This window comes from Dipodomys spectabilis, unplaced genomic scaffold, assembly GCF_019054845.1.
Source record: "Dipodomys spectabilis isolate Male_0828 unplaced genomic scaffold, ASM1905484v1 ptg000017l, whole genome shotgun sequence".
NCBI lineage: Eukaryota > Metazoa > Chordata > Mammalia > Rodentia > Heteromyidae > Dipodomys > Dipodomys spectabilis.
In genome coordinates, this window is record NW_024870694.1 from 11363693 (window position 1) to 11386482 (window position 22790).

A 22790-nucleotide genomic window follows, 5' to 3' on the forward strand; every position below is an offset into this window, starting at 1 on the left:
GCCGACTTAATATAGTAAAGATGGTGATACTTCCAAAATTAATATACAAATTCAATGCAATTCCTATTAAAATCCCAATGACGTACATCACTGAAATACAGAAAACAGTCCAAAAATTTATATGGAACAACAAAAGACCTAGAATAGCCAAAACAATTCTAGGGGATAAAGACAATATGGGAGGGCTATCCATGCCGAACTTCAAACTCTACTACAGAGCTATAATCACAAAGACAGCATGGTACTGGCACAAAAACAGACCCGAAGACCAATGGAACAGAATAGAAGATCCAGATATAAATCCACAGGCCTACAGCCAGCTGATATTCGACAAAGGAGCCAAAGACATACAATGGAAGAAACACAGCCTCTTCAACCGCTGGTGCTGGGAAAACTGGGCAGCCACATGCAGAAAACTAAAAGTGGACCCCAGCCTATCACCATGCACCAACATCAACTCAAAATGGATTAAAGACCTTAACATTAAACCTGAATCTCTGAAACTACTGCAGGACAGAGTAGGAGAGACGCTTGAACTAATAGGCACAGGAAGGAACTTCCTGAACAGAGTCCCAGGGTCACAACAAGTTGGAGAGAGACTCGACAAATGGGACTACCTTAAAATAAAAAGCTTCTGCACAGCTAAATCTATCGCAACTAAGCTAGAAAGACAACCAACTAATTGGGAAAAAATATTTACCAGCAATATATCAGACAAGGGGTTAACATCCTGTATATACAGGGAACTCAAGAAACTAATCCCTCCCAAACCTAACAAACCAATTACTAAATGGGCAAGGGAACTAAAGAGGGACTTCTCAAATGAAGAAATAAAAATGGCAAAGAAACACATGAGGAAATGTTCATCATCCCTGGTGGTGAAGGAAATGCAAATAAAGACAACCCTGAGATACCACCTTACCCCAGTCAGAATGTCCCACATCCACAAATCAGCCAACGACAAATGCTGGAGGGGATGTGGAGAAAGAGGAACCCTATTACACTGCTGGTGGGAATGTACACTTATACAACCACTTTGGAAAGCAGTCTGGAGGGTCCTTAGAAAGCTAAAGATTGACCTCCCTTACGACCCAGTCATACCACTTCTAGGCATCTACCCTGAACAACAGGAACCAATATACAAGGACACGTGCACCTCCATGTTTATTGCAGCACTGTTCGCAATAGCTAGGATATGGAAACAACCTAGGTGCCCCACCACAGATGAATGGATCCAAAAATTGTGGTATCTATACACAATGGAATATTATGCAGCCATTAGAAATGACAAAATAATGGCATTTGCAGGGAAATGGATGGAGCTAGAAGGAATCATGTTGAGCGAGGTAAGCCAAGAACGAAGAGACAAACGGTACATGGTCTCCCTCATAAGTGGATGCTAAATCCAAAAGGTTAGTGATACGACAAAACTAACAGGACTTAAGAAACAAAGAACTCCCGCTCATCTGGTTGAACCACTACTAAATATCCTCATGCTGCTGATCACAAATATGGTATATAACATGTGAACACTGTTATATATTACAGACTGTGGTAGACAATTTGCTCCAGGGAAGTTAGAATGAACTTGTGACTTTGAAATTATGTAATCATTTAATCACAATCAAAAAAAAAAAAAAAAAAAGAACCTCGGGGAAGGGAGGGAGGGAGGGGATGGTAGGGGGAAAACAATGGAGGGGGTAACAATGTTCAAGAGGAAGTGTACTCATAACCTCACTCATGTAACTGTGACCCTCTGTATAGTAGCTTTACAATAAAAAAAAAAAAAAAAAAGAAAAAAAAAAAAAGAAAAAAAAAAAAAAAAAAAAAAATAAAAAGGCCTTTAAGATACTCACAAGACAGTATGTTGGAAATGATCTGTACAACTTGTGGGGGATTGAGGCGGGGAAAGAGGGAGAAAAATGAGGAAAGGGGTAACAAGAAATGTAATCACTACATTACTTATCTAACTGTAACCCCTCTGCACATCACCTTGACAGTTTTTTTAAAATAAGTTTTTTATTGTGAAAATACTATACAGAGGGGTTACAATCACATGAGTAAGGTAATGAATACATTTCTTATCAAACATTGTTGCTTCCTCCTTTGTTTTTCCCCTACCATCCCTTCCCTCCCACCTCGAAAACTACATACCCCATCACCGCCCCCCCCCCCACCTAAATTGTAAAGTTCGACATAGAATCTTGTACATTTCATTGCTGCAATGGGTTCACCTGTATCCCTATTTAAACAAGTTGTTTTTTCCCTTCGGCTCCCCAAATTATACCAACATCAAATACAGAGAAAACAGGGGTTATACTGTGGGAGAGGGACATACAAAGCAACAAAAGGACCACGTGGTATATTATAAATACGTTAGAAATGATAGCAAGAAAGAAAAAACCACTTGTGTCCTTAACTTGGCGTTCATTTTGCTTAACATCATCTTATCTATTTTTTTCTGCTTGTCACAGACATATACTAGTTAATACAAATAATGGAAACCCTAGGACCTATGTTTCTTTGTGCCCAGCTTACTTCACTTAATATAATTTTTTCCAAGTCTTTCCATTTCCTAACAAATGGGGTAATGTCATTCTTTCTGATGGAGGCATAGAATTCTATTGTGTGTATATACCACATTTTCTTGATCCAGTCATCTGGGTTGGCTCCATATCTTAGCTATGGTAAATAATGCTACAATAAACATAGTTGTGCTGGTAGCTTTAGTATGGTCTTGTTTGTGATCATTTGGGTAAATATCCAAAAGTGGGATTGCTGGGTCATAAGGGAGCTCTATGTAGAGTCTTTTGAGGAACCTCCATACTACTTTCCATGGTGGTTGAACACTTGTTCATGCAGTAAGGTTCCCTTCTGTTCACATCCCCTCCAGTATCTGTTGTTATTTGAGTTCTTGATTATAGCCATTCTAACTGGGGTGAGGTTGTATCTCAATGTTGTTTTGATTTGCATTTCTTTTATGACTAGAGAAGTTGAGCATTTCTTCATGTGTTTATTGGCCATTCTTATTTTCTCTTCAGAGAAGTTTCTCTTTAAGTCATTAGCCCACTTATTTATTGGGCAGTTGTTTCTTTGAAGATTTGTTGTAGGGGGATTTAATTTTTTGAGTTCCAGGTATATTTTAGATATGAGACCCTTGTCTGTTGTATGGCTAGTGAAGATCTTCTCCCTATCCGTGGGCTTTCTATTGATCTTGCTAGCTATGTCCTTTGCCATGGAGAAGCTCTGCAGTTTCATGCAATCCCATTTGTCCAACCTTTCTTTGATTTGTTGTGTTTCTGGGTCTCTATTAAGAAAATTTCGGCCTGTGCCAAGGAGACCTAGGGCTTCTCCTATTTCTTTCTGTAATGTTTTCAGGGTGTCTGCTTTGACTCCGAGGTCTTTGATCCATTTGGAGTTGATTCTTGTGCAGGGTGATATATAAGGATATAGCTTTAGTTTTCTACAAGTGATTAACCAATTTTGCCAGCACCGTTTACTGAAGAGGCTGTCTTTCTTCCATTCTAATTTTTTAGTTCCCTTATCGAAGATTAGGTGGCTATAGGTCTGTGAGTTCATTTCTGGATTTTCAGTTTTATTCCATTGGTCCTGAGGTCTGTTCTTGTGCCAGTACCAAGCTGTTTTGATTACTATGGCTTTATAGTAGAGTTTGAGATTTAGTATTGATATTCCTCCAGCACTGGTCTTTCTGTTAAGGATCATTTTTGCTATTCAGGGTCTTTTATTGTTCCATATGAATTTTTGGATTGCCTCTTCTATTTCCTTGAAGAATGAGGTTGGAATATTGATAGGTATCACATTGAATTTGTAGATAGCCTTGGGAAGTATTGACATTTTCATGATGTTGATCCTTCCAATCCAGGAGCATGGGAGGTTTTTCCACTTCCTAAGTTCTGTTTTGATTTCTTTTTCAGGTTTTTAAAGTTTTCATCATAGAAATCCTTCACTTCTTTGGTTAAGGTTAATTCCTAGGTATTTCATTTTTTTGTGGGGCTGTTACAAATGGAGTTGCTTTCCTGATTTCAGCCACACTTTTCTCATTGTTGGCATACAGAAAAGCCATTGATTTTTGAGGGTTAATTTTATACCCTGCTACTTTGCCAAAGTTTTGAATCAGCTGGGAGTAGAGTCTGTGGAATTCTTTAAATACAAGATCATGTCAACTGCAAAGAGGGAGAGTTTTACTTCATCTTTCCCTATTTGGATCCCCTTTATGTTTGCATCTTGTCTTATTGCTATAGTTAGGCATTCTAATACTAGATTGAAGAGCAGTGGAGAGAGTGGACATCCTTGTCTCGTTCCTGAGTTAAGAGGAAATGGCTTTAGTTTTTCACCATTGAGTATAACGCTGACTGTAGGTTTGTCATATACAGCCTTTATTGTATTGAGGAATGTTCCATGGATTCCCAATTTTTCCAGAGCCTTCATCATAAAGGGGTTATTGGATCTTGACCTTGACAGTTTTTTTTTTAATGCACCATAAAAAATCCTTTAAGATCATTAATGAAAGGAAGGTTAATAAGGGTTGACAAATATATGGTGATAGTTGGATGAAAAACCCCAGTAGAGTTTCTAACATAACTTGGGTAATGTTGTAGGTCAGAGTAACATTTCCAATAATACACCTCAGCTGGGTTTAAAGTTGCCGCATCCTGCATGACTGAGGTGGCTGGTGAGGTGACGGGCCCTGGGTGACTCAGCCTTGTGTCGGGTAGATGAAGGCATTGCAGCTGGTGCTCATGAAGGACTGGTTTATTTTATTTTTAGTTTTTTGAGACAAGGTCTTACTGTGGGCTCCAGGTTGGCTTCAGACTCATCATCTTCCTCCCCCATCCTTCCAAGTATAGGGATTACAGGTGTGAACCATTCCCCCTGGCTCACATGGAGGGTCTGAGGAAGAAATTATTCTGTAGGCTAGAATACATGTGGAGAAAATGATGTTTTATAACCAATGAGACTTGAAGTTTTAAAATATGTATTGCAAATAAATCAATAAGGGTTACAAATAGCAAGTTACCTTTTTTGTCTACATCTGTAAAAGTCAAATGTTCACACTGGCACAAAGCATTGTTTTATGGTGTCCTCTTGGCCAGTTATCTAGGTTAAATGGAAATTCTTCCTGTAGCTCCATTTTAAAATGAACTCTTGGTGTGTGTGTGTGGGGGGGGATTAAGGGAATGGAAAGTAGAAAAATGAGGGAGGGGATAACAAGTTCCATAAGAAATGTACTCACTACCTTACGTATGTTACTGTCACCCCTCTGTACACAAAATTGACAATAAAATTTAAAAAAAGAAGAAGAAAAGGAGAAGGAAAGGACAAAGGGGTGTCCCTTTCTCCCCCACTCCACCTCTTTTCCTGTTTTTAGTCTTGCTTTGTGGTACCTGGTCTGAGCTGGGGGTTCCAGAGGATGCTAGGCTCTTAGGTCACAGTTGGAAAACCTGTTTTGTTCTTTGAGAGATCTCATTGTTCTGACTGACATTTGCAGTATCTGTGATTTGCTCCCTACTGCATAAGTGTATCCATGGAACATATTCATTTGATCTGTAAGTAGATTTATTATATGAAATATTCATCAGAGCGGGCTTCACAGCACAGCTCTCGGAACAAATGTACTGAGTACAGTTTGTCCTCATAAATCTATTATTGCTGATGGGATTCAGTTGTTGCCTGGCAGCTCAGGGTGATCTGGGATAACGGTGGAGGTAGAGGAGTCTTCCTGCCGGTAGAGCTTGGCCTCCCTGGCCTTGACTGCGGCCACGCTTGTGGCAGGCTCTGCTCATGGGCACACATGCACCTCCCTTCTTTCTGCCCCGTTTTGAACGAATTCAGAAGCTTCCCTCTGTAAGCCCTCTGTGATTTCCAGCACCTTGCCTATTCTAGCTCTCAGCAATGGTTTAGAGGTGCAGTGAGCTGGGAGGGAAAAGCTAGCTCATGAGCACTGACCAATCAATGGGATGGGATTCAAGGGATCAGGAGATGAATAGAGATGTATGCTAAGCCTTAGGATTGACAGCATCTCAGCAACCCCTTGAACTGAATGCTTGTCCTGCACAACCCTGGCAGCTGCCATAGGAAGTAGGTTCTATCATTCCTGTCTTACTCATGAAGAGACCCATGCTCAGCACTTAGTATACACCCAAGTATAGTCTGGTCTCTATGTGGCCAGAACTGGGTACGCAGTTGGAGCAGTCACAGTCTGCAAAGCCTCCTGTGGCATGGGTTGCAGGAACAGTCTGGGGGGTTGTGGGAGGCTGTGGGAAGGCTGGAGGGGAAAGCTGGGAAACTAGATAGGAGTTTACCAGACAGATGTGGTTGGAGGAAGAGAATTACACATATAAGAAAAGCAAGTGCAGATATACAAAGACCTAGGACACAAAGGGGTGGTTGGCAGGAACAAGGCACCTGGTTCAGTGCTACCCAGTTCTGAGGGAAGGGCTGGGCAGGGAAGGTGGGCAAAGGCATGAATGCAAGCCTCTTGAGCCTGGCCAGAGTTCTGGACTGTGAACCAGGTCAGTGGGGAGCCAGCTGAGGTTGGGAAGCGAAGGAGAAAGCAATGAATTTGTATATTTGGAATATGACTATAGGAAGCCTGTCGGGAGGCCAGGGCAGGGGCTAGGAGATGAGAGAGTTAATTGTGTTGGGAAATGGCAGGAACCACCCTCACTTGAACCACCTCTCCACCTTGAGAGGCCACAAAAAGAAAAAGTCAAAGTCACAGAGAAGAAAAGCAGCCGGAGAAGGGGTGAAGGAAAGCAGTGCTGTGGGAAAGATCAAGGTACAAGACTTAGAGTTACTTAAAACAGGTTTTAATGAACGATGAGGACCAACCCAGGATGGAAGTTTTCTCAGATTAATAGTATTTTAGGACCTTAAGAAGACTCAGGATAAAAGCAAGCACATAAATGAAGAGAAATACAGGCTTGGGAGAATTAAGATATATTGGAAATATTAAGAATGAAAGAAACATAGACCAAACACAGAACCCGAAGTAGAGGAAAGCACATGGGGTTTGCCCCTGTTGCAGGGCTGGGGCCTGACAACCAGGGCTCCAGAGGCCCAATGAGTGCAGGTGACCCTGGCAGCCTGGGCAGTCAAGAGCAGGGCAAAAGTGGGTAACCTACCTGTTAGGGACATTTGCAGGCACCATCCTTTCTCCTGCTGGCAGGAAGGGCCACCATCCGCATGAAGCATGACAGGGGTTCCTATGGCTTCACCTTTGGCTACTGTCACCTGTTCAGGTGGCTTCTTGGCCTGGAAGCTAATGGGGTGGAGTAGACAGGTGGGACCTGGAAGGAAGGAGGTCCTTGTCCTGTCAGCTGCCAGGGAGTGAGTGTCAGGAGGGGGCCGTAGATCTCCTAAGAAGGTGCAGGAAGAAAGAGGAGAGATGCTCTGGCTTCTGGCTTGAGCACTGCTGTGTGGATCTGGCTTCCATGGGGCATGGAGAGCAGCAGGAGAACCTGCAAGGCAGAAGTGAGCAGAGTGCTCGGCAACACGGTGTTATAGAAGGTAGAGATGGCTGTGGGATGGACTTTGAATCTTTTGGAATAGTGTCAGACAGTAAGCGACTTCACTGTTCCTGAGGCCTCTCATCACTGGCCATGCGATGTCTTGCTGGCTGTTGTTAAGGAGAGGATGTGTTGTTAGTGGAAAGAAAATGGGACAGTCTATTTTGACAGGATAACCAACCTCTCTGGTACCTGCTGTCACCATTGTAATTTGGAGGCTGGGACAGTGGTTTCTGTCTGATGGAAGCCCTGTGTCATCACGGGGATCAGAGTAGGGATGTGAGGAAATCTCATCGGTAAAGCTTGTAGCATCTGGTAGTCCCTCCAGATTTCTGAGTACTCTGAGGAAAGTGGTGCCTGGTGATTCCTTGTGCCTCTCACAGAGCACCTCCAGAGTGCAGGGAATGCTGTAGAAGGTTGGTTGAGTTGGTAGATGAGTTTAGCTCAGCACTCTAGTGCTGATCAGGGGAAGAGGTCATTTCACTTTTCATTTACAGTCCTGGACAGGAAGGTAGAACCAGGGCATCTTGTAGGCTGTAGCACATATATGATGGTCACTGGGAGCGATGGTGGGCCCTCAGCCATGCCAACGATCCTGAGTTCCAGCACCAGATGCTTTAACATGGCTTTCTGACCCAAAGCACAGACCTACCTTCCTGGTGGTTGCCCTTGAAGTTCGAAAGTATAAAACTACCAGGTGCTGGTGGCTCATGTCTATAATTATGCAGAAGGCTGAGATCTGAGAATCTGCTTTCCTAATCAGAAAAGTCCATGAGGTTCTTATTTCCAGTTAACCAGCAAAAAGCCAGAAGTTGAGCAAGAAAGCTAAGGAACAGTGCCTAGTTCCAGAATTCAAATCCCAGTACACACACACACACACACACACACACACACACACACACACACACACACACACACACACACACACACACACACACACACACACACACACACACACACACACACACACACACACACACACACACACACACACACGGAAAACTATTCTCATTCTCTAATCTGCCTTCTTACTATTCTCACTGCATAGCTCTCCTCATGTTGAACATGGTCCTACACCAGCCTCTGTGTCCCTTAACTGACTCACTATTCCCCATTTCCTTAGCTCACAGTTACTCATCTAGGCCCACCCTCATCTGAGAGGCCCAGTTTTTTTGCTTTGTGTTTTTGCTGTTGTTTTCTTCCTGGGCACAGGAGTGTGTTGGGTATCTGGAGCCCAGAGCAAGAGTCACTTGGCTGAGCGTCAGGGCTTTCCTGTTCCCCACTACAGGTTATCTTCCATGATGTGGCCGTGCTGACGGACAAGCTCTTCCCCATCGTGGAGGCCATGCAGAAGCACTTCAGTGCTGGCTCAGGCACCTACTACAGTGACTCCATCTTCTTCCTCTCGGTTGCAATGCATCAGATCATGCCCAAAGGTAACCTCGTCTGCCAGAAACAATGGCCCCGAGTGTCCAATTCTGCATGCATATCTCTGTATCCTGCACAGATGCTGCTCTATGTCAGAGGAAGAACTCCACTAGGCAGAGAGGGAGAATGAGCAGCCAGCCATGTCCTATATGCAAACCAAGGGCAGGCCTACCCTGCATTGCATAGGTCTGGGGTCCAGTCAAGAGGACAGAGTGTGAGCTAAGCAGCTTGCTGCTCCTGGCCATAGGGACCTGGGCTATAGCAACTTGGGCTACAGCCCTGACTTTGCACCTTGTTCAGAAGTCCCCTCTGCAAGGTTTAGTTGTTGATCTGTTTGCTTAGTTTGCTAATCCGTGACAGATTGGATTAGATAATGTACCACTGAAATTAGTGACCCTGTTCTGTCTGGTTTGAAAAGAGCAAATCTAGATGTGAGAGGTACAAATTATGGACCTTGTAAGACTATTTCTGAAACTCAGCTATACACTAGGCTTCTGTCCCTCCTGGGAAGAAGAGACACAATTATCCTGTATGTGATAGGTGCAATGTGTGAAGAATTACTGGCAGAACTGGTCATCCTTGACTGTGAGTTTTGGAGAAGGTTACATGTGTAGTATGCCCCTGGCTTTCAGACTCCCTTCCTAGTGACCCTTGCTTGGTTCTTGGGCCTGGATATCATCCAGTTTCTCATCGGGGTGAACCATGACCGTAGCCTCTTAGGAGTGAGAAGAGGTGTTCTGGGGCCTTAGAATATTTTGTGTGGGTCTGGGGCTTGAACTCTGTCTCCCTGAGCTAGCACTTTACTACTTGAGCCACAGCTCCACTTCTGGCTTTTGGGTGATTCATTAGAGATAACAATCTCACAGACTTAACTGCCTGGGCTGGCTTCAAACTATGATCCTTAGCTCTCAGCTTCCTGAGTAGCTAGGATTACAGGCATGAGCCACCAGCATCTGGCTTTGATTGAATTTTTAGAGGGATTGCACATTAGGCAGGATTTGATAACCCAGGGTAAAGCCAAACCACTGGTAGAGGCTTGCTGCTCTGGCCCAGCAGATCAGAAGTTTAACAAAAATCAAGAACCAGCACCTAACAGACCAGAAGGGACAGGTCAGCTGGGAATCAGGAGAATTCACATCACAAGGAAAAATAAGCGGACCTGTCTTGCTGGCAAGTTCAAGCACCTAGCTCTGAGTGGTCTCTTGGTTTAAGGCTAGGGCTCAGGAGGTTCTGTTAAGTTTCCATATTCTCTCCCAGTCCTGTGAGGTGGCAGATAGAACAGACTGAGTAGTTTTGTCACCTGCCTATGGTTATAGAGCCATTTAAGTGGAAAAGCCAGGATTTGCATCCAAGCCTGTCTGGCATAGAGTCTTGTCTCTAGCAGCTCCTTCTGTCCCATCAGGTGTCCCACATGGGACCTTTTTAGACATGCCTAGTGAGGGTATAGTGCCAGGCTTCAAGAAGGCATGGTTATTGGTTTCCTAGATTCCATGGCTGGCCCTAGCTCTGCAGCTGGCCATGCACATTCCTTTTGCTTTGTCTTTGGACCTCAGTTTCCCCATATATAAAGTGAAGGGCTATCCCGGGCAGTTTATGCTTACCTTCTGCAAATCCAGCATGTGTGGGAATTCCCCTTAGATTGTGTAGTTCTGGGGAGCTAGGGGAATAGTTTGACCCTCATCCCACTCCTAGCTCAGTCTGTGTGTATATCAGATTTTGGTATAGGATTCTGTTTGGTCAAAAGGTTCTATGACTAAATAACTTTGAAACAGTTCATCTAGATGGGTCAATGGGCCTGACCATTGTGTTTCATCCTGCATGTGTGATTGGCCTTCCAAGGGATAGCAGAGATCTAGGAGCAAACATGTCAGACTTGCTAGGCCTTACTGCATTTGTCAGCTGCCAGGCCTCTCACTGCTTATCGGGTGAACTCTAGGCCAGGTTTTTGTTTAGGGTGCCCAGCAGAGGCAAAAGGCAGCTCTCTTGCTTTAATCTGCAGGGAACACAAGACGCCTCTGCCCCAAGTTATGGGGAAGCCAGATGGTGAGTCATAAAGCCACTCTGGTCTTTTCCTATTTGCCCTGTGTGGTAGCCTGGAATTGATTAGAGGGCCTTGCCTACAGAGAAGAGGCTTCGGGGACAGCTTTGCTAAGGATGTAAGGCATGGGCCAGGGCCTCCCTGGTGTGCAGGAGGAGGTGGAGAGAGGTGTTTTGACACAAACATCCCATCTTTTCTCAGGCTCTTTACTGGAATGATAATATACTTCTAGAGATTCATTTTTGCATATGGCCAAGGTCTACTTCCCAAGGAAAGAGTTGTTAGGAGTTACTACAACTTGATAGTCACAAAATGAGCTGAGCAGTACTGCTGTTTCCTGTGGCGTCCGGGGTGTTTTCTATTAGGAAATCTGGCTGCTGTTCAATCCTTGGTGCTGTTGTCCCCACTGGGCAGGTCATTTGGAATCCCTGCAACTTTCAGAAGAACACTTTGTTTTCAGACATCATTAGCACTGTCTTGAGTTGGTCTTGGTTCTTTATTGCTGTCTTCTGTGTTTATTTTTTTTTTTAATTATAGAAATTACTGTTGTTTTGTGCTTTGGTTGATGCTTTGTTCTTGTATAATTGCTGTATTCTTGCTCATTTGGTTATTTCATTTTCTTTTCCTGGCTCTTGTTGTTTGCTTTTTCTTTCTTTCTTTTTTTATTTTGGCTTCCTTTTTGCTCCAGGAAAGTACGGATGGAATGGGAGGGGCCTGAGCCTGTGACCCAACCTGGGAAGGCAGAGTTAGCTGATTGTGATGTTTATAAAGTTGTGAATCTAGTTGTGGTGACCAGGGTTCCAGAAATGCACGCTATTTTCCTATATCTGAACATCTGTCCCCTTCCCTTTCTGTAGAATACTGGTCACTGTTCTGTGGCTAAACTACTGTTTCTCTCCTCAGTTCCTCTTTGGTGTAAGTGGGGCTAATCAGGGCTTTGTAAATGCCAGACCATGTTCTACTTGAGCTATATCCTCAGGTCTGTTTGATTCTTGGTTTTCTATTTTAAAAGTAACAGCCAGGTGTTAGTGGCTTATACCTGTAATCCTAGCTACTCAGGAAGCTAAGATCCAAGGATTATGGTTCAAAGGTAGCCCAGGCAGAAGAGTCTGTGAAACTCTTAAATCCAATTAACCATTAAAAAGAAAATGTTTACATATGGATACAGGTTGACCATTTTAACAATGAGATATACAAGACACTTTTGAACATTGAACTTTACAATTTAGGTGGCAGGGGTGGAGGAGGTATAGTTGTGGAAATGGGGGTGAAGGGATGGTAGGGGAAAAACAAAGGAGGAGGCAACAATGTTTGATAAGAAATGTACTCATTACCTTGCTCATGTAACTGTAACCCCTCTGTACAGTATTTTCACAATAAAAAACGTATTTAAAAAAAATAAATAAAAAGCCAGAACTGGAGCTGTGGTAAAGTGATAGAGCACTAGACTTTAGTGAGAAAACTAAAAGCATCCTGAGTTCAAGCCCCAGTACTAGCATCAGTCAATCAATCAGCCAGTCAACCAATTAATGTAACATTCATTCACAAAATAGAAAGCACTATCCTTTGTCATTACATAAGCATCACTTTTTTTTTTTTTTTTTTTTTTGACGTTGTAGGGCTTAAACTCTGGACCTGGGTGCTGTCCCTGAGTTCTTCAGTTCAAGGCAAGAACTCTACCACTTGAGCCACAGCGCCACTTCCAATTTTCTGGTTTATTGGAGATAAGAGTCTCATGGACTTTCCTGCCTGGGCTGGCTTTGAACTGCGATCCTCAGATCTCAGCCTCCTGGTAGCTAGGATTATAGGTGTGAGCCTCCAGCACCTTGCAGCATCACTGTTCTGAATTCCTTGATCTCCTTGTATTTTCTTAACATATAACATTTTAAATTTTTGGGAAAAGTAGGCGTCACACCTTATAGTCAGATCATTCTGAGTCTTAGTATATCAAGTTATGAACGTGAACTTTTATTTCAACTCAAAAAATGAAAGAAATGATGGTCTGGGGAGGTGGCTCAGTGGTAGAGCGCTTGCCTTGCATGCCTGAGGCCCTGGGTTCAATTCCTCAGCACCACATAAGCAAAAAGAAAAAAGCCGAAAGTGGCGCTGTGGCTCAAGTGGTAGAGTGCTAGCCTTGAGCTGAAGAGCTGAGGGACAGTGCCCAGGCCCAGAGTTCAGGCCCCATGACTGGACCCAAAAAAAAAAAAAGAAAGAAAGAAATGGTATGCTGAAAGCTGTATGGTAACTTTTCTAGCTATCATATGTCATCATTTTCTGTATAATTATAATCCATGACAATTTCTTAAATGGTTCCATTGAATAAATGAGCCTTAGAGCACTATCATTTCCCTGAGTTCAGCTAGCTGGATGCTTCCTATTTTCTTTCTAATGTCATAAACTATAATGAATATCCACATGCATAGAGATTGTGTTTTGGTGGGATTGTTTGCTTATCATAGGTCCCTAAGGATAGAAACACTAGGTCAAAGGTGGTCTTCATAAAGTCAGAATGTGTCTACTCCCAGTACCTCCAGTATTATTGGCTTGCATGGGTATGCTCTTGTAGGAGATCCCAGCTCCTCCTTCCTCTCTCCCTCCTTTTTTTTTTTTTTTTGTGTGTGTGTGTGCTGGCCATGAGATAAGGGACTGCTCTATCATGCGCTCCCTGTAGTGCTGCCTCAATACAGTCCTGGAAACAATGAGTCATTTGTTCCTGGGCCAGACTCCACAATTGTAAGCCAAAAGAACTGTTTTTTTCTTTTCCTCTTTCTCTCTTTCTCCCTTCCTTCCTTCCTTCCTTCCTTCCTTCCTTCCTTCCTTCCTTCCTTCCTTCCTTCCTTCCTTCCTTCCTTCCTTCCTTCCTTCCTTCCGTCAGTTGTGGGGCTTGAACTCTAGGTCTGAGTGTAGTCCCTCAGCTTTTCAGCTCAAGGCTGGCGCTTTACCACTTGAAGACAATGCCACTTCTGGTTTTCTGAGTGGTTTATTGGAGAAAAATCTCATGGTCTTTCCTGCCTGGGCTGACTTTGAATTGCGATCCTCAGATCTCAGCCTCTTCAGTAGCTAGGATTACAGTCGTGAGCCACTAGTGCCTGGCCTGTTTTTTCTTTATAGCTGATTATCTCAGTTGTTTGCTTTTAAGGTTGGAAAGTTGACTAACACACAACCACGTATCCTTTTTCTGTTCAAGATTCTCATTCAAGATGCTACATATATTTAGTTACCATGTTAGTTTTCTATTTTTCTTTTGTCAGTCCTAGGGCTTAAACTCAGGGCCTGGGTGCTGTCCCTGAGCTTTTTTTTCAAGGCTAGCACTCTACCATTTTGCATTGCATGCCACTTCTGGTTTTCTTGTGGTTAATTGGAAATAAGAGTCTCATGGACTTTCCTGCCCAGGCTGGCTTTGGCCTGTGATCCTCAGATGTCAGCCTCCTGAGTAGCTAGGATTACAGGTGTGAGCCTGACATTTTTTTTTTTTTTGGCCGTCAGGCGTGAGCTCTGGGCCTGGACAGTGTCCATGTGCTCTTCAGCTCAAGGTGAGTGCTCTACTGTTTCAGCCATGGCACCACTTCTGGTTTTCTGGGGGTTTACTAGAGATAGAGACTTTCCTGCCCAGGCTGGCTTTGAACCCTGATCCTCAAATCTCAGCCTCTTGAGTAGCTAGGATTACAGGCATGAGCCGTTGATGCCCAGCTTGACAATCATTTTTAAACTGTGATTTAAAACCATGGACACTTTGTAGAATATCTCCCAATGAGGGCTTGCCTGTTATTTTTCTTACTGTTCGTCTAGTGTTATGAGTGGGTTCCCCCTTTGGATATCACTTATGTGGTGGTGGGTGAGGCGGTGGGGTAAGAAGATTTCATTGCTATATTTCCACACTGTATTTTTTTTACACTGTATTTCAATCAGTTTTACCCTCTGTATCATACTCCCTGTACCCTTTCTTTTATGAAGTAGAGTCCCCAGCAGGTTTACTTGCTTTCTTTTTATCCATGATAAGAGGGTTTTGAGAGGAGGACATAGTGGTAAAGTGCCATTTCCATGATACTACTTCAGTGATGGATCACCTCAAGGGCACATGATGTATCACTGGTGATGTTGACCTTGATGACCTTCCTCATGTAGCACTTGTCAGGCTTTTCCACTATAAATCTTTTTCTTATCTCCTTTTCTGTTTGTGGATGAAAGTCACTATATATAGTCCACGTTTACAGAATGTTTAAGGATGATTGAAGGATGCACGTCCTCTGCCTAGACTCATCCCATATGTCCTGTTGTGGGCTTCAGGATCTTACAGATTTTAAAGAATTACTTCCCTACAGCAAGTACCATTTTATTACACAGATTGAACTCATAACCCTGTTTGAGCCTCCCTTGATTTCTAGGCCTAGTGCAGGTTGTCTTGAGCCACGCAGGTCTGAACAGGCTGGAAGGGGAGTTGGTATATCACAGAGTATGGAGTGACCTTGGGAAATCACTAAAGAGGCCATATGGTATTACAGTTGAGAGCTTGGTTGCTGGAGCCTGATGCCTGGGTTTGTGACAGCACAACTACCAACTAACTGGCCACGTTGCATCGCTTCTTGTTTTTCTTATTTACGAAGTGGAGATAACAATATTTCACATCTCATGGGGGTAGTTATGAAAACTAGTTGAGTATGAATAGGTGTAATAGTTTTACAGCAGTGCCTGAAGTAGGGTGAATATGGAGCCTCTTCTTTCCATCTCACTCTCCTCTGCAAAATGAAGCTGGTATAGACCCAACTGCAGAGGATTAGTGAGGTGATGCCTATGACTGCGCATAGCTTTGTGTTTAGTGTGAGCGCCCAGTCACTGTTGTTGTTTTAGTGGTGACAATGAGTCACGTCTCCAAACACAGCCCAAGGAGAGTACAGGGCTAGAATTCCCATGTTCTTAGACCACTCTCTTTTGCCTGTTGGGAAGAGCTTCTGACAAGGCATTTTAGTCCATTTTCTATCAATTATAGCTCAATACAACAGGCTGAGTAAGTTAGAAAGAAAAGAGGTTTATTCTGGCTTACAGTTATAGTCCAATATTGAGGGGACATCTAGGGATGGCCTTGCTATCAGCATCCCAGGGTGGCACTGATTATCATCTACAAGTGACAAGGTACGTGTATGTGTGCTGTGCTTTCTCATCCTCTTCTTATAGGATTTCATCATGGGGTCCAAGCTGATGACCTAACCTAATCCCAATCAATTCCCAAAGGCCCCATCTCTAAACATTGCAGTCAGATTGTTTCCACTCTTTACATAACTTGCAATGAGGCTAAAACTTCAACATGGATTTTGGAGGGAACAAACAACCATAGCCAATTCTATGTTCCATCCTGGGCAAGATAGGTCACCTTTTGTCCCCTGGGAAAAAATGAGTAAGGCCTTTTCCCCTCATCCCAGAGCCTGGCTAACTGAAATCCACCACATATGATTATTATTGTTACTACCATCCCTATCTCCTTGTGCTTTCTAAGAAGATTTGTGTGGTACAAAGGCCAGGCAGATGCAAGGTGTTGTGAAATCCTTGAAAATATAGGGCTTACAGCCTAATTCTTCTTTGCTCCAGAACACTTTCTTTCAGTCTAGTGTGGTGCATGTAGCAAAGCAAGCTGGTAGTGGACTGGGTGACCCAGTCCTGCTCTTAGACCTGTATCCCCTGGCATTGTGGGAGCCAGCACCCAAAGGTCCTTATTCAGCAGTCTATGTCATGGGGAGCTGGGGACAGGCGATTGTACTCTTTAAAGGACATTTTTGGGTCAGTAATACAGTATGGGAAATATTAGTATCAAGCTCAGGTTATTCATATATGGGAGCCTCTTAGCATAGGTTCACAGGCCTGTTCACATGATAGAGAATTAAGGCAGCCCAGGAAACTCACAGGCTGGGCTAAAACCCACCTGGGAAAATCCAGATTGAGCTCTCATCCATGCATCTATTCATTCATTCATTCATTCATTCAAACACCAGGGATAATATGTGGCTTTTTGCAGAAAGCCTTTGAAATTTTTTTCTCCTTTAGATAAAATTCAACAGCTATAGTAAAAGCCATATTTAGGATTTACTTTTTGTACCTTTGCTGTCATGTACAGGAGGTGTTTAGTTCGGAACTGTTCTTTCATTTCAGAGGTGGTTTCTAACTTCAATGTGAAGCTAAATCAGGACATTGTTCTATATCAATATTCAATTAGCTGGCCTGAGACAGGTTTGTTCCTAATGGGACAGGTTACAAGTGGATGTGAAAGCATTTTGGAATGTAGGGTGTGGTGGGACAAGACGGGTGTTATGATTTAGATGTAAGATGCCTCCAGAGATTCATGATCCTTCTGTGGTGATGCTTTTTAGATCATGGTGGTTGGATCATGAGGATGCTAACCTCATCAATAAAAATAGCCTACTGATGAATTCATAGCTGAATGGGAGAAGAGGAGAGAGAAGGAGGGCGGGGAGAAGGAGAAGAGAGGGGAGGAGAAGGAAACAGGGGGAAGGAGAAGAGAGGAGAGGAATGTAGCCTGGTTGGAGGAAGTAGGTCACTGGCAAATATCGTTGAAGAGTAGATCTTTGTTGATGTAACTGGTCTGTGTCTTATTTGAGGTCATGATCCTACTACCCATTTATAAGAGCTAAAGGAACTGTGTAAAAAAAAAAGAGTGAAATGTGTTGTATGTCAATTCAAAATTTAAAAATTTTAAATAGTTTTTATTATTAAAAGAAAAAAAAGTAAATCTTATCCCTGGCCTTTTCTGTCTGCCTCTCTTCCTGTTTGCCATGAGGTGAACAGCTCTACCACCTGCTCCCATCAGGATGCTCTGCTTCACCCAGGCCTAAAAGCAATTGAGCTGATGGACCACAGACTGAAACCTCTGAGACCGTGAGCTTAGATAAGTCTTCCTTCTGGAATTGCCTTTCTCAGGTATTTTGGCAAAATGATGAAAAGGGACTAATACTTGGGAATCCCATAGAAATCTTCCCACCCCCACCCCAGTCAGTCTCAAGGGCCTGGAGAAAGCAGACACAAAAGCCCACTCAGTTTACTAGTGCCGTGTGTATGTAGTTTTCCTTTGGGTCTTTGAGAGCCTCACTGTGAAAGATGCTGTGAAGCTATTTGCTTTTGGGTTGAGTTGCCTGAGGATAGATAGTTGGTGAGGTTCTTTCTGACTCTTGCTTCCTGGTCTCTGACATAGACAAGAGAAGAGTTGCTCTTTTCTGGATCCTGCCACATAGCAGGGCAAGTCCCCTTCTAGGTTTTGTCTGGGTTAACACCTGAGCATGACTTTCCTTCTTTCTGGAGTTTTCCTGCCTGCCTTCCTGCCTGCCTGCCTGTCTGTCTGTCTGTCTGTCTGTCTGTCTCTCAGCAAGAGGAATCAATGGAGGTAAGGTTCACCTCAGCAGGACATTCTCTCCTCTGCCTTCATAGTCTTTGGGTAGGGGGAGGGCTTGTGTCCTGCTAAGACTTTGGGCCTAAGCCACATTTTTCTTTTTTTTTTCTTTTTTTTGTCAGTCGTGGGCCTGAACTCTGGGCCTGGGCGCCGACCCTCAGCTCCTCAGCTCAAGGCTAGTGCTCTACCACTTGAGCCACAGCGCCACTCCTGGCTTTTTCTGCTTATGTGGTGCTGAGGAATTGAACCCAGGGCCTCATGCATGCAAGGCAAGCACTCTACCACTGAGCCACCTTCCCAGCCCCAAGTCACATTTTTCCAGCCTAATTTCCTAGAGTTCTGCATCACACCTGGGTGATAATAAACCAGTGTTGAATTTCCCACCTGCCATTGCTCCTGATATGTATAAGTGTCTCAGAAACCTGTCAGAGAGTAGGGCCACTGGGCTGTTTCTAAGTTTTCTGGCTCAAAAGATAGGTAGTATTGCCAACCGCCCTCATAACTTCTCCTAGAGACTTCAGGTGAACAACTTGTGTTCTCTGAGCACAGGTTCTTCGTAAAATGGGGATAATGGTTATATAAACTTCACCAGGTGATGATGATGAAGGAAAACCTGCCATCATCAGAATTAGCACAACCTGATAAGCTATTGCCAGAACTAGCTTGACCTTTATGCTTCAAGTAATTTTCAAGAAACTGTAGTCCTTAGGGTAAGCCTAAACTCAAAATACTTGTGCTCTACCAGAGCTAAAACCTGGAAACCAAGTTCTAGAAAAGAATTGTACCCTTGTCATTTGGGGCTCAGACTTCAGAGTAGAAACTCCGCTGGGCCCACCAGCATAATAAACCTGAATTCTCCAACTCTGAATGCCACTTGCTTCTTCCTGGAGTATTGTCCACAATAGTGAGACTGAATGAGAAGTGAAGAGCCATCTTTCCTGGCTCAGAGGAGCTCAGTAAGTAGCGATATTAGGACATTTCATCCTGGAGGGTCAAATGCAGATAAGCATCAATAAATCCTGTGGCTCATAAGTTTAACTTTGTGTAATCAGCATTTGTTAAAAACCAATGACAATAGAGTACCTTTTTGAGGGGTACCTATTCCCATTCTGGGAGAAAATGGTTTCATAGAACTCTAAGCAGTGCTGCCCTGAAGTAAGGTTGACAAGTAGCTCACAAGTGCTGCTCTCTCTAGTGGTGAGGGAAGGCAAGAAGGAGAGCCCTGGCCAGCCATCAGAGAGAGGCATTTCAAGTCAGTTCCTCTTCCACGCAAGCACAATCCATTGAGCGTGTATTCGACTGTCACTGAATTATGCACTCATTTAATTAGTAATCCATGTCTACTTCCTCAATGATTTGAAGTAGCATTGGTATACCCAAAGTTTCCTTGGACTGTGGGTGAGAGACATTTAAAAGGTGAGTATCTAGAAACATACGATGGGTGGGATTCCCTCCTGGTCTTTACTGTCAGCCAGTGGTTTCATAAGAGGGTGATCCAGAGAATAGCTTAGGAGTCCTGCCCTTAATCCTTATAGGGAACTCATTCTCTTCTGGAGGTCTCTCCTGGGTAGAAGAAATAGGTTTTCTTTTTGTCTCTGAAAGGCATCATGGGTATAGATTTAGCTGTCTCCACTTTCCTGTGAGCCATGTGCAGGGCCCTTTGCCCCCAGGTGGCATTGAGGGTAAGACACATAGTGTAGACTGTCCACCCATGGCCACAAACCATGCTCTCTCTATGTGGCCATTTATCATTGTCTGGGGATTTAGGTGACCCAGGGCAGTGTCCTTACGCTGTTCTTATAGCTCTGTGTTTTATCTTGTGTTACTGCTGTGCCTTGTGCTGCTGCATTTTCGTAATATCTCTGGCTTCTCTCTTGTTCCTTTTACCCCACTCCACCCTATCCCCACACCCAAGCCTCATTAATCTACTATTCAGAGAGCCAGCTCTTCCCTTCCTGGCTTTGTTTTTCTTCCTAGTCCTTATGGTCATGTATGGAGAAGGTATTTGCTTTTTGGAGATCTCCTGTCTACCCCACCAAAACGTAAGCTCTCCAAGGGCAGGCACTTTGTGTGTTTTATTCACTACGGTGTTCGCAATGCCCTCCCCCCCCCCCAAAAAAAATACCAGACATGTAATAGGTATCCAGTAGATTTCTGCCAAGTGAGTTAAATGAACAAACATTAATCAGTTATATATAATTAGCTTCTTTATTTTGAGGGTCACCTAAAGTTGCCATGGCTACCTTCCTGCCTCAACTCTTTCTCTTAAGTCTATCATAGAAGTGTTGGGGGCAGCTGCTTCTAATAAATTACGGACTCTGGATGTCCCGAGTGGGTGAAAATTTCAAACTCATAACCAGAGATGAAGTTTCTCTGAGCCATTCTGTGATGGGCCGCCACCTGAGGATGCACAGTGTGCTCTGGCTCCCGGTGTGACTGGAAGGCCCTGACTGCCAGCGTCCAACATGGTGCGAGAGCAGGAATTCTCCTGTGGAAGAAAGCAAAGGAAAAAACAAATATTCAGGAACTTTGCTGAGTGAAAACATCTGAGTAAATACTGAACAAAGGTTATAAACATGTGTCCAGTGTTTCAGTGAAAACGATTTTTCTGGCAGCTTCCATGGAGCAAATCTGTGGCATTTGCTTTCCTTTATTGTGAAGAAGGACAGCTGAGCATATTTGTCATAAAAGAGTAAAAATAGTAATGTGGTACAGACCACTTCCTACTAATTCAATGCCAGGAGCTCTTTCTCAACTAATGAAAATTGTTGCCATCTTGGTTGAGTAGTGACATCATCCCTTTTAGTCTCTCTCCATTGGCTGTTAACCTTTTAACTTTTCAAGATCCTCTTGAAAATTCTTGGCTTTCAGTCAAAGGAGTCAGCTGGTTTGTATTCTTGCCACAAGCTGATTAGCTCATTGCTCAGCCTCCTCTCTCCGGTGGAGGGTCTGGACTCTGCCACCATGTTCAGGTTGTTGCAGCTGCCTGGCCTCAGGAAAAAAGAAGCCGAGTGAGGGGATGATCAGATTGCAGCATGGCATCTAAAGTACTATCTGGGCTTGGGGATCCCAGTGGGTGGACTTGGGAAGCACTGTTGGACCCTTTATATGGAGAATGGACTAGATTCTGGCAGAGAACCTTTTTCTTTGAGGAAAAGGTTCAGGAGGAGGAGAGGAAGGGTAATAAGGGCCAGGCTGAGGACTAAGGGTGTGTGAGGTGGGCAGTGTGGGTGTTCAGGGTATTGGGTGTATTGGGAAGCCTGTGCTCAAATTCACTCTAAGTCTGTCTGCAGCCTCTGCAGGTGTTACCAAGTTCTAAATTTATCATCCATTGTGCTCATCAGTACTTCTGAGGTTGACAGTCCCTGTACATCTCTTTATCTCTGTCTTTGTGCATTGTCCCCTGTGCAGGAGAATTTGTAGTTTTGATACTCAAGCCATGTATGTCCTTGCTGATGACCTGGTCCTTTTGGTCAGATTCAGCCTTCTTGGATTGAATCTCCTCTTTTTTTTTTTTTTTTTTCCTACCCAATTACTCTGACTTCTAAACATCTTTGGAATGTTCTGGATTCTGCCTGGGTCTCCAGAGATAGAACTGCAGGGGTCTGGTGCCTCAACTTCTCTCACCTGGTCTGCAAATCATCTTGATCATAGTAGTTGGCCTCAAGCTTTTTTAGTCAAATGTGTGTTCCGCTGTCCTACTTCATGGCTGGCTCAGCTCCTTGCTCTAAACCTGGATGGCCCGTCTTAGTTCTTATCTTAGGCTTTGCCCCATAAGAAGCTCCCAAGAGGGCAGGCTGTCTAAGCTCAATGTCTGCCTGCCTCTGGTTGGGCCCTGGGGGTAGGAAGACCCCTGTAGAGACCTAAATCAGTCAATAAGTGACTGAGATTGCATAAGTTTTAACTTTTTATAAAATTTAAAACACTTTGAGTGGGTAAGGGGATAAGGGTACCTTCCACCTATTCTGGGTGGTCCTACTGAGTCAGATCAGCCAAGGAATATACCATTAGGTGATAAGCACTGTCTTAGAGCCTTATGTCCTCCAGAGAGCCAGAACAGGTCTCATCTGCCCTAAACCTTGGCCTTTTGGCTTACTTCTTGTGTCATACTAACTTCTCATCTATGCCCAGGATTTCTGTTTGCTGAGTAGGCTGAAGGTGATCCTAATCTTACAACTTAAAAGCTTCTCTCTAGCTTGAAGCTAGAGAGATAAGTTTCTCTTCTGCATTGAGTTAGGAAGGCAGGTACACTGTATGTATTTAAGCATGGTATTTGTTCATTGTTCACTTCAGGTTTATTCAGTAGTCACATTAATCCAAGACATGTGAAATGGGGAGATTAATCGTGCCTGGGATCAGAGGGAGCTTCTGGTTGTCAGCTAATTTGTCAGATGCTTTAGGG

General features: G+C 43.7%; 1 protein-coding gene across 1 annotated transcript in view; it reads left to right on the forward strand.

Moving 5' to 3' along the window:
- Window positions 1–22790, forward strand: part of Xxylt1 (xyloside xylosyltransferase 1) — a 147753-nt gene that overhangs the window by 16851 nt on the left and 108112 nt on the right. Inside the window, exon 2 of the mRNA XM_042670192.1 lies at window positions 8818–8965. Within this exon, the coding sequence (XP_042526126.1) occupies window positions 8818–8965 (148 nt within the window). The remainder of the gene's footprint in view (window positions 1–8817; window positions 8966–22790) is intronic.